The sequence below is a fragment of the Pleurodeles waltl genome, chromosome 5, assembly GCF_031143425.1.
Source record: "Pleurodeles waltl isolate 20211129_DDA chromosome 5, aPleWal1.hap1.20221129, whole genome shotgun sequence".
Classification (NCBI taxonomy): Eukaryota; Metazoa; Chordata; class Amphibia; order Caudata; family Salamandridae; genus Pleurodeles; species Pleurodeles waltl.
This window is the reverse complement of record NC_090444.1, coordinates 172,342,617-172,355,097: the sequence shown is the minus strand read 5'-3', so window position 1 is coordinate 172,355,097 and position 12,481 is coordinate 172,342,617. Positions and strand designations below refer to the sequence as shown.

Here is a 12,481-nt window from a genome sequence, read left to right as displayed (position 1 = left end):
AGAGTTAGCCTAGACAGGGTCACTAAGAGGCCTGTGGCTTTAGTGCCCATAGAAGTGGGTGGCACTCTTAGCTGGAGAAGGGTAGTAGTCAGTACAGACCTCCCCCTTGATTGTCTCCTTGGAAATGACTACCCAGAGGTTAGTCAGAGCTCAAGAGAGGAACTGGTCCAGTGCCAGTCCTCTCCCAAGGATTCTGGAAGTCCTGCCTCTGCAGTAAATGCAAGCAGGCCCCAGAAGAAGAAGAAAAGAAAACAGAGTAGGAAGGGTGGACAACCTTTAGCCAAGGTTACAGCAAGCCAAGGAGATTCTGCTCCAGTAGGGGAGAACTCCAAAAATGGCCCTGATAAAGTCCAACCTGACCCACAAGAAGTCCTGGCTAGTCAGGCAACTGTTAAACCTGAGTGGGTGGCTCCTCAGCTAACAGAAGAAAGAGTGGAAGAAGGGTGTTTACTACAAGATGTGGTAACCCCCCACTCCAATACAGCAGACAGGCAACCTGAACCCAAAGAAGCCTGTAACTTAGCCCCTTCCCTTTTAGGTGAAGAGCTAAAGGTGTGGTTCTGGGCACTGACAGCTGTCAGTGGCCTCTGCTGGGTGTTAGCCTTTGTGGCTGCACTATCCTTGGCATGGTGGTCAGACCCCATGCCAAATAGCAAGTTAGGCCCCCTGACCCTGTTGGTCATGGTGGGGTTACTCCAGCTCTGGGTAACCTCTTTGGGTAAGCTAGGGATGACCCTGGCTAAGATAAGATTAGCAGAGGTGGATACCTCTAAACCCAAAATAAAAAGAATGGGTGGAGACATTGAAGAAGCAGACAAGAGGCAATTCAGACTAGGTCCTATCACTGTGGAAGTGGGTCAGTTCCCCAAAGGGAATGACCTGAACAGAAGGATGTAAGGCAGAGTAGGCCCTGCAACTAACCAGCCTATTTCTCCTACTCTTCCTCGCCTGACAGACTAGGAAGACTCTCCCAGCTTGGGCTGAGTCTCCTGGCCTGTGGGCTGGGGGCTGGGGGGGGCTTGTGTAAAGAAATGGCTCCCTGTTGCAGTTACCCCCCACTTTTTGCCTGATACTGATGCTGACTTGACTGAGAAGTGTGCTGGGACCCTGCTAACCAGGCCCCAGCACCAGTGTTCTTTCACCTAAAATGTACCATTGTTTCCACAATTGGCACACCCTGGCATCCAGATAAGTCCCTTGTAACTGGTACCTCTGGTACCAAGGGCCCTGATGCCAGGGAAGGTTTCTAAGGGCTGTAGCATGTATTATGCCACCCTAGAGACCCCTCACTCAGCACAGACACACTGCTTACAAGCCTGTGTGTGCTGGTGAGAACAAAATGAGTAAGTCGACATGGCACTCCCCTCAGGGTGCCATGCCAGCCTCTCACTGCCTATGCAGTATAGGTAAGACACCCCTCTAGCAGGCCTTACAGCCCTAAGGCAGGGTGCACTATACCATAGGTGAGGGTACCAGTGCATGAGCACTGTGCCCCTACAGTGTCTAAGCAAAACCTTAGACATTGTAAGTGCAGGGTAGCCATAAGAGTATATGGTCTGGGAGTCTGTTTTACACGAACTCCACAGCACCATAATGGCTACACTGAAAACTGGGAAGTTTGGTATCAAACTTCTCAGCACAATAAATGCACACTGATGCCAGTGTACATTTTATTGTAAAATACACCACAGAGGGCACCTTAGAGGTGCCCCCTGAAACTTAACCGACTGTCTGTGTAGGCTGACTAGTTCCAGCAGCCTGCCACACCAGAGACATGTTGCTGGCCCCATGGGGAGAGTGCCTTTGTCACTCTGAGGCCAGTAACAAAGCCTGCACTGGGTGGAGATGCTAACACCTCCCCCAGGCAGGAGCTGTGACACCTGGCGGTGAGCCTCAAAGGCTCACCCCTTTGTCACAGCCCAGCAGGGCACTCCAGCTTAGTGGAGTTGCCCGCCCCCTCCGGCCACGGCCCCCACTTTTGGCGGCAAGGCTGGAGGGAACAAAGAAAGCAACAAGGAGGAGTCACTGGCCAGTCAGGACAGCCCCTAAGGTGTCCTGAGCTGAGGTGACTCTGACTTTTAGAAATCCTCCATCTTGCAGATGGAGGATTCCCCCAATAGGGTTAGGATTGTGACCCCCTCCCCTTGGGAGGAGGCACAAAGAGGGTGTACCCACCCTCAGGGCTAGTAGCCATTGGCTACTAACCCCCCAGACCTAAACACGCCCTTAAATTTAGTATTTAAGGGCTACCCTGAACCCTAGAAAATTAGATTCCTGCAACTACAAGAAGAAGGACTGCCTAGCTGAAAACCCCTGCAGAGGAAGACCAGAAGACGACAACTGCCTTGGCTCCAGAAACTCACCGGCCTGTCTCCTGCCTTCCAAAGATCCTGCTCCAGCGACGCCTTCCAAAGGGACCAGCGACCTCGACATCCTCTGAGGACTGCCCCTGCTTCGAAAAGACAAGAAACTCCCGAGGACAGCGGACCTGCTCCAAGAAAAGCTGCAACTTTGTTTCCAGCAGCTTTAAAGAACCCTGCAAGCTCCCCGCAAGAAGCGTGAGACTTGCAACACTGCACCCGGCGACCCCGACTCGGCTGGTGGCGATCCAACACCTCAGGAGGGACCCCAGGACTACTCTGATACTGTGAGTACCAAAACCTGTCCCCCCTGAGCCCCCACAGCGCCGCCTGCAGAGGGAATCCCGAGGCTTCCCCTGACCGCGACTCTTTGAACCTAAAGTCCCGACACCTGGGAGAGACCCTGCACCCGCAGCCCCCAGGACCTGAAGGACCGGACTTTCACTGGAGAAGTGACCCCCAGGAGTCCCTCTCCCTTGCCCAAGTGGAGGTTTCCCCGAGGAACCCCCCCCTTGCCTGCCTGCAGCGCTGAAGAGATCCCGAGATCTCTCGTAGACTAACATTGCGAACCCGACGCCTGTTCCTACACTGCACCCGGCCGCCCCCGCGCTGCTGAGGGTGAAATTTCTGTGTGGACTTGTGTCCCCCCCGGTGCCCTACAAAACCCCCCTGGTCTGCCCTCCGAAGACGCGGGTACTTACCTGCAAGCAGACCGGAACCGGGGCACCCCCTTCTCTCCATTCTAGCCTATGTGTTTTGGGCACCACTTTGAACTCTGCACCTGACCGGCCCTGAGCTGCTGGTGTGGTGACTTTGGGGTTGCTCTGAACCCCCAACGGTGGGCTACCTTGGACCAAGAACTGAACCCTGTAAGTGTCTTACTTACCTGGTAAAACTAACAAATACTTACCTCCCCTAGGAACTGTGAAAATTGCACTAAGTGTCCACTTTTAAAACAGCTATTTGTGAATAACTTGAAAAGTATACATGCAATTTTCATGATTTGAAGTTCCTAAAGTACTTACCTGCAATACCTTTCGAATGAGCTATTACATGTAGAATTTGAACCTGTGGTTCTTAAAATAAACTAAGAAAAGATATTTTTCTATATAAAAACCTATTGGCTGGATTTGTCTCTGAGTGTGTGTACCTCATTTATTGTCTATGTGTATGTACAACAAATGCTTAACACTACTCCTTGGATAAGCCTACTGCTCGACCACACTACCACAAAATAGAGCATTAGTATTATCTATTTTTACCACTATTTTACCTCTAAGGGGAACCCTTGGACTCTGTGCATGCTATTCCTTACTTTGAAATAGCACATACAGAGCCAACTTCCTACAAGTGTAAAGCCAGTTTGGTCGTGGCACGGCCACATCTGATGTTGCTGCGATGTTCGTTAATCCTAAGTTTCACTGCTCGTGTGGTCATACCTATATATTGTAAATTGCAGGGACAAGTGATCATGTAAACACAATTTTTAGTGTTGCAATTCGTGTGTCTGAGTAGATGCCAAGGGCCTATGGAGTCAAATTCGATGGATTTCAATCGTTTAGTCAGGGTGCAAACATTGCACGTGCCACAAGGAAAATGACCAGTTACTGATGGTAAACCCCATAGTGTTTGTAAATGGGGGGGTGATGAAGTGGGGCGGGGTCTAGTGTGGACGAGTAAATCCTTTACATTAGTGGTGCGTTTAAAGGCAAACAGAGGTTTTGGAATCTGCGACCCACCACTACAGAGAATAGACCATCTCTTATTCACAACTTTTTTGATAGTGTTGGAAAGAGGAGTAAAGGTTGATACGCATGTGAGTTTAGGCTCTGGGTCCACCGAATTAGTGGATAGTAAATTGTCTCGGTTACAGGACTTGGCCCGTTTGTAGGCTGTCCTGACCACCTTGTCTGGGTAATGGCGATTGCTCAGTCTAGTGGTCAAATCATCAGCTTGGGAGGAGAACATACGGGTGGTACTACAGTTCCGTCGGAGTCGGAGAAACTGACCGTACGGAAGATTGTCTCTGAGTGCCTTAGGATGGTGACTCTCATACATAAGGAGACTATTGCGGTCTGTAGTTTTTTGGTAAGTACGAGTGTGTAACTTCCCATGTTCAATGCAGATCATGAGATCCAGGAAGGGTATCTCTGTATTAGAGACAGAAGATGTGAATTTCAAGAAAGGGTTCAATGTATTAACCCAAGTAGTCAAAGCTTGTACTCCAGAAAGGGGACCTTGCCACACGATCAAAATGTCATCGATGTATCTACGCCAAAGTTTAATGTTGGTATGAAAAGGATTGGTGTCAGGGAGTATTAACCTGGATTCAAAGTCAGACATGTATAGACACGCAAGACTTGGGGCGAAAGTACTACCCATTGATGTTCCACGAGTCTGAAGAAAGAGGAGATCCTCGAACTGGAAAAAAAATTCTTTCAAGGCTAGAGATGCACAATGCATAATGAAATGTACAGGAGAAGTCAGTATCTGACTGACTGAGTGAAGGGCAGTTTCAACAACTTCCAAAGTGGCCTCTTGTGGAATATTTGTATAAAAGGCTTCAACATCCAGGGTAATGAGGGCATGAACTTCAGTCGTTGAGTTGATAGCTGAAATCAAGTTGAGGACATCTTTGGTGTCCTTCAGATAGGTGGTGGATGTCTGTACAATAGGTTGTAAGAATTTGTCACAAAAAGTGGAGAGGGGTTCCAGGATGGACCCTATGCCTGAGACGATTGGACGTCCCGGGGGAGGTATTTTACCCTTGTGGATTTTGGGGAGGCAGTAGAAGTAAGGGATACGCGGGCTTGTAGTATCCAGAAAGGAGGCCTCATTGCGTGAGATCCAAGTGTTCGTTAAGGCTTCCTCAATCATACCTCGTATTTCGGTTTGTAATCTCTTCGTTGGATCTGTGTGGGTCTGTATGTAATAGGTCGAATCCCCCAATAGACGTACACATTCTTGTCTGTAATCAGATGAATTCATTATCACCGTGGCTCCCCCTTTATCCGCAGGTTTGATGACAACGCTCAAGTCTGTAGATAGAGCTTTTAGGGCATCTCTCTCAGCATTGGAGATGTTGGAAAAACTCCGTTGGGGTTGTAAAGCAGATAAATCACTTAGTACTGCTTTCTCAAATGCTAATACTTCGTGGGGCATAGAGGAAGTAGGGGGCATGAAAGTGGATGGTTTTTGAAGGCCAGTGTCAGTAGGTTGATCAACCTGAGAGCGGTCCTCAAAGAAGAATTGAAGTCTAATCTTCCTGAAGAGATGAGACATTTCACAGTGGAGGCGAAAAGGGTCTTCTCTGGGAGTAGGGACAAAGCCCAGTCCTTTATTCAGGACTTCTAATTCAATAGGGGAAAGTGATCGTGATGATAGATTGATCACTAGATCCGATTTGGTGGATTCTTCCCTTGACTGCGTGTCACCATTTGTGGTTCGTCCTGTGCCCAGTGTACCCTTCTGCCTCTTCCTCTCCTTCTGCCTATTCCCCTGCCCCGGCCGCGGCCTAAAAAAGGCATGTATGGGAGCATGGGGCGTGGTTGATAGAAGGGAAAAGGTTGTTGCCACGCTAAGGGTTGTCCAGGTGGATAATGGGGGTGTCCGGGAGGATATTGGGGGTAGTGGTAAAATTGATGGGTCCCATCATCATCAGTATTCCAACCGTCGGATGAGGAACTGTTGCTGTATTTCCGTGATTGTTTTCTTGATGTAGAGGATTCATCAGAAGAGGAGGACAGTGTCTCAGTAGTGAAGTCATCTGTGATGTAAGGGTAGACTTTTTCACGGTTGAATCTCGTGATGTCTTTTTGTAGTTTCGTGATTTTCTGTTGGGTTAAGAACTCCCTGTTATCATTAAGTTCAGAGTTGATTTCTGCTAATCGGTTCTTGAAAGCAGCAAGTGAGACTGTAGTTTTGAGAGCACCTTCCATGAGTGTAATCTGAACCGTGATGGAATCAGCCAAACGTTTGGAAGTGTTGATAATGAGAACCAGCCAGTCTCTTGTGCATTTCCATGCTACTTGGGCCCAGTCTTTTCTGAAGGCTAAGTCTTGCAGAAAAATCCTGGGCATATTTGAGACGAGTAGACCATTAGGGGCTATGTTCGCCCTCAGATATTCGGTCATAATGGTGCCGTGTAAAACAGTTTTAATCAAGTCTCTTTTGAGTGCAGACAACTTGTCCCACTCTTCTTTAGATGGACCCGAGCATTCTATGCTCTATGCACAAGTATTTAACACATTTGGAATACTGATCTGTGCCATACTATGTATCATGCTTAGTACAGTGAATGCAATGTGTTCAGTACATATAATCAGACTAATGATTGATTATATGAGTAGCACAGCAGTCGTTAACATGATCGGTGTAGTTGTCAGTACTATACAGAGCGCAGTGGCCTATAGAGGAAATAGTACATTGGCTGTAATGTATTCAGTACAGTCATCAGTACTCTTTGTTTAGCATAATCCGATGATGAGTACTGTGCTTGTTGCAGTGACCTGTACTGTGCTCAGCACAGTGGCTGGTATTGTGCTTGGTGCAATGGTCTGTATTTTGCTCGCAGAAGAAGACAGTTTTGCACTTGCTACACTGATCAGCACTGCAGACAGCTACAGTGCGCTAACCACAGTGAGAACTATTCTCATAATAAAGGTCAATGCACTGCTCATGCCAGAGGTTGGTAGTTGGCTTGGAGCAGAGTTCTGTTCTCTGTTGGTAAATTGCTCAATATACTGTTTACATTTAATAACGTAGGAGGAAGCCCAAATAACCCAATGCTAAACTGGGCTTGTTAACTAAAAAACGTGGTTATCTATAAGTATCAATCAAATGTACCTCAATACAGGCTCAACAATATAGGTGCTGCTCACTATTGGACCTTGAATTATGTGTGACCACAACTTAATTTGCTTGTATTTTCCTTTCCATGTGTCACGCCATTTTCAGTTTTCTATAATTATTCAATGAATACAGTTACACGCAAATATAAAGAAACATCAACGTTTACTATACAACCAATGGCCAATAGTTCATTGTACATCACTGTTACATACTTAAACTTAGTGGTGTTTCCTGGATAATTACAATGAGCCTATCCTGTGATAGTTCCATCAGTGCAAACGTCGGACCCGAGCGGGGCCCTATAGGATGGGGCCGAAATGCGTGAACCACTGTACTACCAGGAGATCCTCAATACCCAAAGATAACGGATACAAGGATAAATCAACCATTAACCCTCGGAACAGGGCTTTGGTGCTATATCCCGTTGGGTCCGACTTTTGGAGTGATGGATCTACCACAGGGTGGACTCACTGTTGTAATTATTAAGGAGACACTTCTAAGTTTAAGTATATGAGGCCATGTCGCTGGAATTTGGTTTGGTGTATTGTTCGAGGACTGCTACATAACCCAATTTTACAATGTATGGTGATAGTTTGTATGTTGTTTATAACATATCAATAAAAATGTATAATTAAAAAAGTATATAACCAGGACTATTGGTCATTGGTTGTATAGTAAATGTTGATGTATATATACACACACGTGTGTATAATTGTATTCGTTGATTAATTATACACTACTGAAAATGGTGTGACACCTGAAAAGAAAATTAAAAAGCAGATTAAGTTGTGGTCATTAATAATTCGTTCCAATAGGGAGCAATGCCACTACTGTCAAGCTTATATTGATGTGCATTTGATGGATCCCTATAGAGAACCCCTTTTTTGTCATTTTTTCAAAATATTGTTTACTGCAGAAATCAGTGTCGCAAAAAAAGAGCAATACCTAAAACTCATCCTGTCAAAAACAGAATTTCTGTTAAACTCCCTGAAAAATCTAAATCTTCCTGTTCAGTCGTAGACTGACTCTTGCGCTCTGTTTGACTGTGAACCGGCTCCATGGTTAATGCCAAATCTCTGTGTTTCATCCTCTACAAAAGACTTAACTTTCAAGGACAAACATTCTACTATGGCCAAGAGCGCATTTTGTCAACTTAGACTGCTAAGTGGTGTCAGGCAGTGTTGTTCTGAACAAAACATAAAAGGCCTTAGACAAGACGCTTGTATTTTCCAGATTGGTTTATGACCATTTGGTGCTTGTTGGTCCACCAAAATTCGATCCCCAACCCAGCTGTGGCATATTCAGCTAATCGCTTTGGTTCTGAATGCAAGACATCTGACCACATTTTAACACTACAATGGCCCACTGAAGTAAAAACACAATTCAGGGCGCCCTGATATCACTCCCAAAGCTCTTCACGTGTATTGACCTTCAAATCTGGATGAGAAACATACAATTTCTGGCAGTCAAAGGGGTTTGAGAAATGCAGAATCCATTGTTCTTTCACGTCCTACATAATAACACTTTGGTGCATGAAGCAATGTTTCTCTGGTACCACCACAACAACATGGAATTCACTCCCACCATTTATGCTACTAATCCCCATTTTTCAACTTTTAAAAGGGAGCTTAAAACACCCCTGATGCATAGACACTCTGACTAAGACTGCAAACATTATCTAGGACACTTCTGATATTCAAGTCTTATCGCCCTATACGCAGACAGGCCACGTGTAATTACTCTACTCCCCAAACACGGCTTTCTGCTGACGAACCTTCTCAATGCCCTCTAAATTTTTCCTCCCGTTTCTTAATTCTTTCTGACTACCCTCGCCTTTTGACTTTTCCTGGCTTTTCCCGTTTTTGTCTACATTTGCCTATTGTCGCCTCATTCTTTGTTAAAGTGTTCTGCCTTTGTTCATTAGTTGTAGTTGATTTTTACCGTGTGTTGGGCACGTTAATAGATTGATTGCCTTTACCATCATTTGTTACTAATTTATGTTCCTTTGTAAAACGCCCTTATGCATCGGAGCCTCGTTTCCACTACAAAAACTGAATACATTTATACAGTGATCAAGGACTGGATTCATAAAAGGTCAGCACAATCCTTTCGGCGTACTGTACTTTCTGTAACGGCGAATACTATGTTAAGAGGTCAGCTTTAGGATGTTTAATGTTTGACGGACAATGATGCACAATGAAGCAAACACATGCTTAGCGTAGGAAGGTGTTGTGTGACCACAAATCACCCCAGTAGTTCGGACTGCTCGTACTGTTATGGTCAAGGGAACGCTATGCGCAGTATTTGATCAGAGACAGTGGTCAGCAATACAGGTAGCCGGGTGCTAGCATTCTGGGAGGATGGATGCAAGTGTCGCAGTCGTGGTCAGTCATCGTCATCCACTGTTGCTGCTCATCTGTGTTGAGTGCAAGATCAATGTTACTACAACCAATCTGCAATGTTGCTGCCCGGGTCCCTGCTCTCGTAGCGCCCCGCAACTTCTCCACTCACCCGTCTCCCGCTGGCCGCTCTCCGGCTCTCGCAGATGGGGGCATAAGAAGTCCCGCACCAGGCGAATGTCCTGAAAGTGACAAAACTCCAACAGGGAGCAGGACATGGCGCCGTCTCACCAAGCCAGGGCGCCGCTGCCCTCGACTCCTTGCAGCTTGGCCCCTCGAAGGACCCGTTGTATCACAGGTTGCTGTCTCCCTGGTGGCCTGCCGCTGCCCTGGTGCCAGAAAACGAAACCGGAAGCTGTCACGTCCCCCAGCATCAGCTGCTCAGCTGCGCGCGCGACCAAGCAGCCGCGTCAGCCCTCAGACACGGTCGGTTGCGTCACCGAGGTTCCGCGTCGGGATCGCGCGCTTCCTGCCAATCACAATATGTCGTTTTACTGTGTCTATGTTGCCAGCCGCGGGTGCAAAAGCGAAATATGAAAAGTGAGGGCGAACTAACGTATATATGACAATAGACCCGATTCAGGCATGAGGCTCCCTATTTTTTGAGCCCAAAATGGCTTTATTTTAGCTATCTCCTGTCTGAAATTGCCCCTGCTTCTATAGAAGTCACTGGGGAAATACATTCTCCGGTTATTTTTTCTTGTATTTAAGTGGCATATAGGTATTTGTAAGTTGTGTTGTTGGCAGGTCCGGATAAAAAAAGACAGGATTCAGTTTGGCAAGTAATATGAACCTTTATGAATAACGGCCGGGAGGACAGCACAGCTCTAAGTCTGAAACTGCCCTCAAAATCATCAACTCAAGCAGCCCTTTTTATATACTTTTGCTACCTTGTATACATCTTATCACTTGTCATGCATTTTGATCTAAGCGCTCACGTGGTACATTGTGTCACTGCTTTCGTCAGCATGAAGCCGCATTTCTCATGAGAAAGCGTCTAATTACACATTTGCAGAAAAGCGAAGGTTACATATCTATCACGTGCACATTTATTGAAAAACAACAATACCTTTATCTCATGTTCTAAAGGCTGTCTGTAGCTCCTCCTTTCCTAACTCCAGGCTTGGAGCTCTCCCCGACTGTCTGACCTCCTCCACACAGCTGCTGACCTTCTACCATCAAAGCTTTTACATTCCTGTCCAGTAACTCCCTTTCCTCATTAACGTGGATTTGAAATGCGTGCCTTTCCTGTAACTATATTATTTGCAAGCTTCTAGGCCTTTCTACGTGTAGCTGCTTTGTGGATAACTATGCCTTTGTCTCTCTTCTCTGTCTCCTGCACTGGCCTTTTACTTGGATGCCATGAGCACTCGAGGCCTGTATTTCTCTCTGAGCACATATGATTCTGCACGTTTTCCTCCCAACTCTTGCTTTAGCAAAAATGGGCCCTCTCTTTCTATATTTTCAGTAACATTCCCCCCTTTAGTTGAACTTTCAACTACTATTCCACCCTCTCTACTACATTCATTCATTTGGATATATACGTGATCCTCATCCTCCTTTACGTCCCTGGCTACCCAACTAGTGAACATCCCACCTAACTTCTGGCTAACCTTCTTGCAGCATCCTACCACTAACTGAAAGGTACAGAACATCAACAACATCACCACAAGTATCAGGAATAACCCCTTAATCAGTCCTGATAACCAGGATGGTATCCATGCAAACCATCCTGAAAACCATCCATCGGGGGCACCCCCAGCGTCTGCCATCTTCTTCCGCAAGTTATGTAGAGTCTGTATGGCCTCTGTGATTGTTCCATTGTCTGCATCGTTGGCATGTAAAACAGGCAGTTACGATCTTGGCACAGACCCCACCCTCCATGGCCGTCATCAAGTCTAGCACATACCTATGTTGCATAAGCATCACTCTCACAGCCCGCATCTCTTCCTTGACTGCATTGAATCCATCTTCAGGTGCATTGATTGTTTTCATCAGTTCCCATCGTGTTATCTGCAGCCAGCGGGCCGTGGCCTTTGCTTGAACAAAGGGGAAGATGCTTCCAAAGAACAATTGGGCATCATTAAACAACATGTGCTCTTGTGGAATGTCTTCCCAGGTTGTAGTACCCATATACTCTGCATACCTCTTTTTCCGATGACGCAATACATTTGTTGGACGGCTCATGGGGTGATCATATAACTTTGAGATGTTCACCCCTGGAATCACCAGGGAGGGGGTGTGCACAGTTACTAAGGAACAGAGACCTTTCCATCCGGAAGGAAGTCGCGAATGCAGCCATTCTCCGCATTGCCAATAATAGTCCATCAGAATGGAGGTGCCCCATTGCATATCAGCATTGTACTCTGTGGTGATGCAATTGATGTTCCTTCCCATGGGGACTGTTCCATTCCCTCTGAAACATAAAAAGAAAACAATTGGTGTTCTGCCTGCTTGGAGAGTTGTTGGTGTTTCCACCCAAGTTAATCTAGATATATTTTCATCCCATATAGCCTGACACTTCTTCTGGGTGCTATTATCAGTCTGATTTCCCTTCCAGAGAGAGAGAGCTCTACATCCAAATGTTGCACCGTGGTACCACTGACCATGAACATACACTGATCCATTTACTCGAAAATATGGTCTTTCCTGACAATCTTGGGACATGGGTGAAACTGAATAATTCTTACAGAAAAGTGTAGATCTTGATATTCCCAGGAATCCCTGTTCTATTATTTTATTCTTCCAATTCCTACTTTTATACTTCAGTATTCCCGTCTCAGCCATCCTTTCTAATTTCACCACTAATTCCTTGCGATCTGTCAAGATATTTGTTATATCGGCTAATTCCTCCTCATATTGTGTGGTGTT

The 12,481-nt window shown here is 46.2% G+C and overlaps 1 protein-coding gene across 3 annotated transcripts in view; it reads right to left on the bottom strand.

Moving 5' to 3' along the window:
• RAB3GAP2 (RAB3 GTPase activating non-catalytic protein subunit 2) overlaps positions 1-9,997 on the bottom strand; it is a 695,385-nt gene extending 685,388 nt beyond the window's left edge. For 2 of the 3 annotated variants that reach the window (XM_069233867.1, XM_069233868.1), the window contains exon 1: positions 9,723-9,947. In XM_069233867.1, coding sequence (XP_069089968.1) covers positions 9,723-9,828 — 106 coding nt within the window. In that variant the 5' untranslated portion in view covers positions 9,829-9,947. Of the gene's footprint in view, positions 1-9,722 lie in introns of all 3 variants that reach the window. The other variant, XM_069233869.1, reaches the window with a different exon arrangement.
• Positions 9,998-12,481: the final 2,484 nt, after the last annotated feature.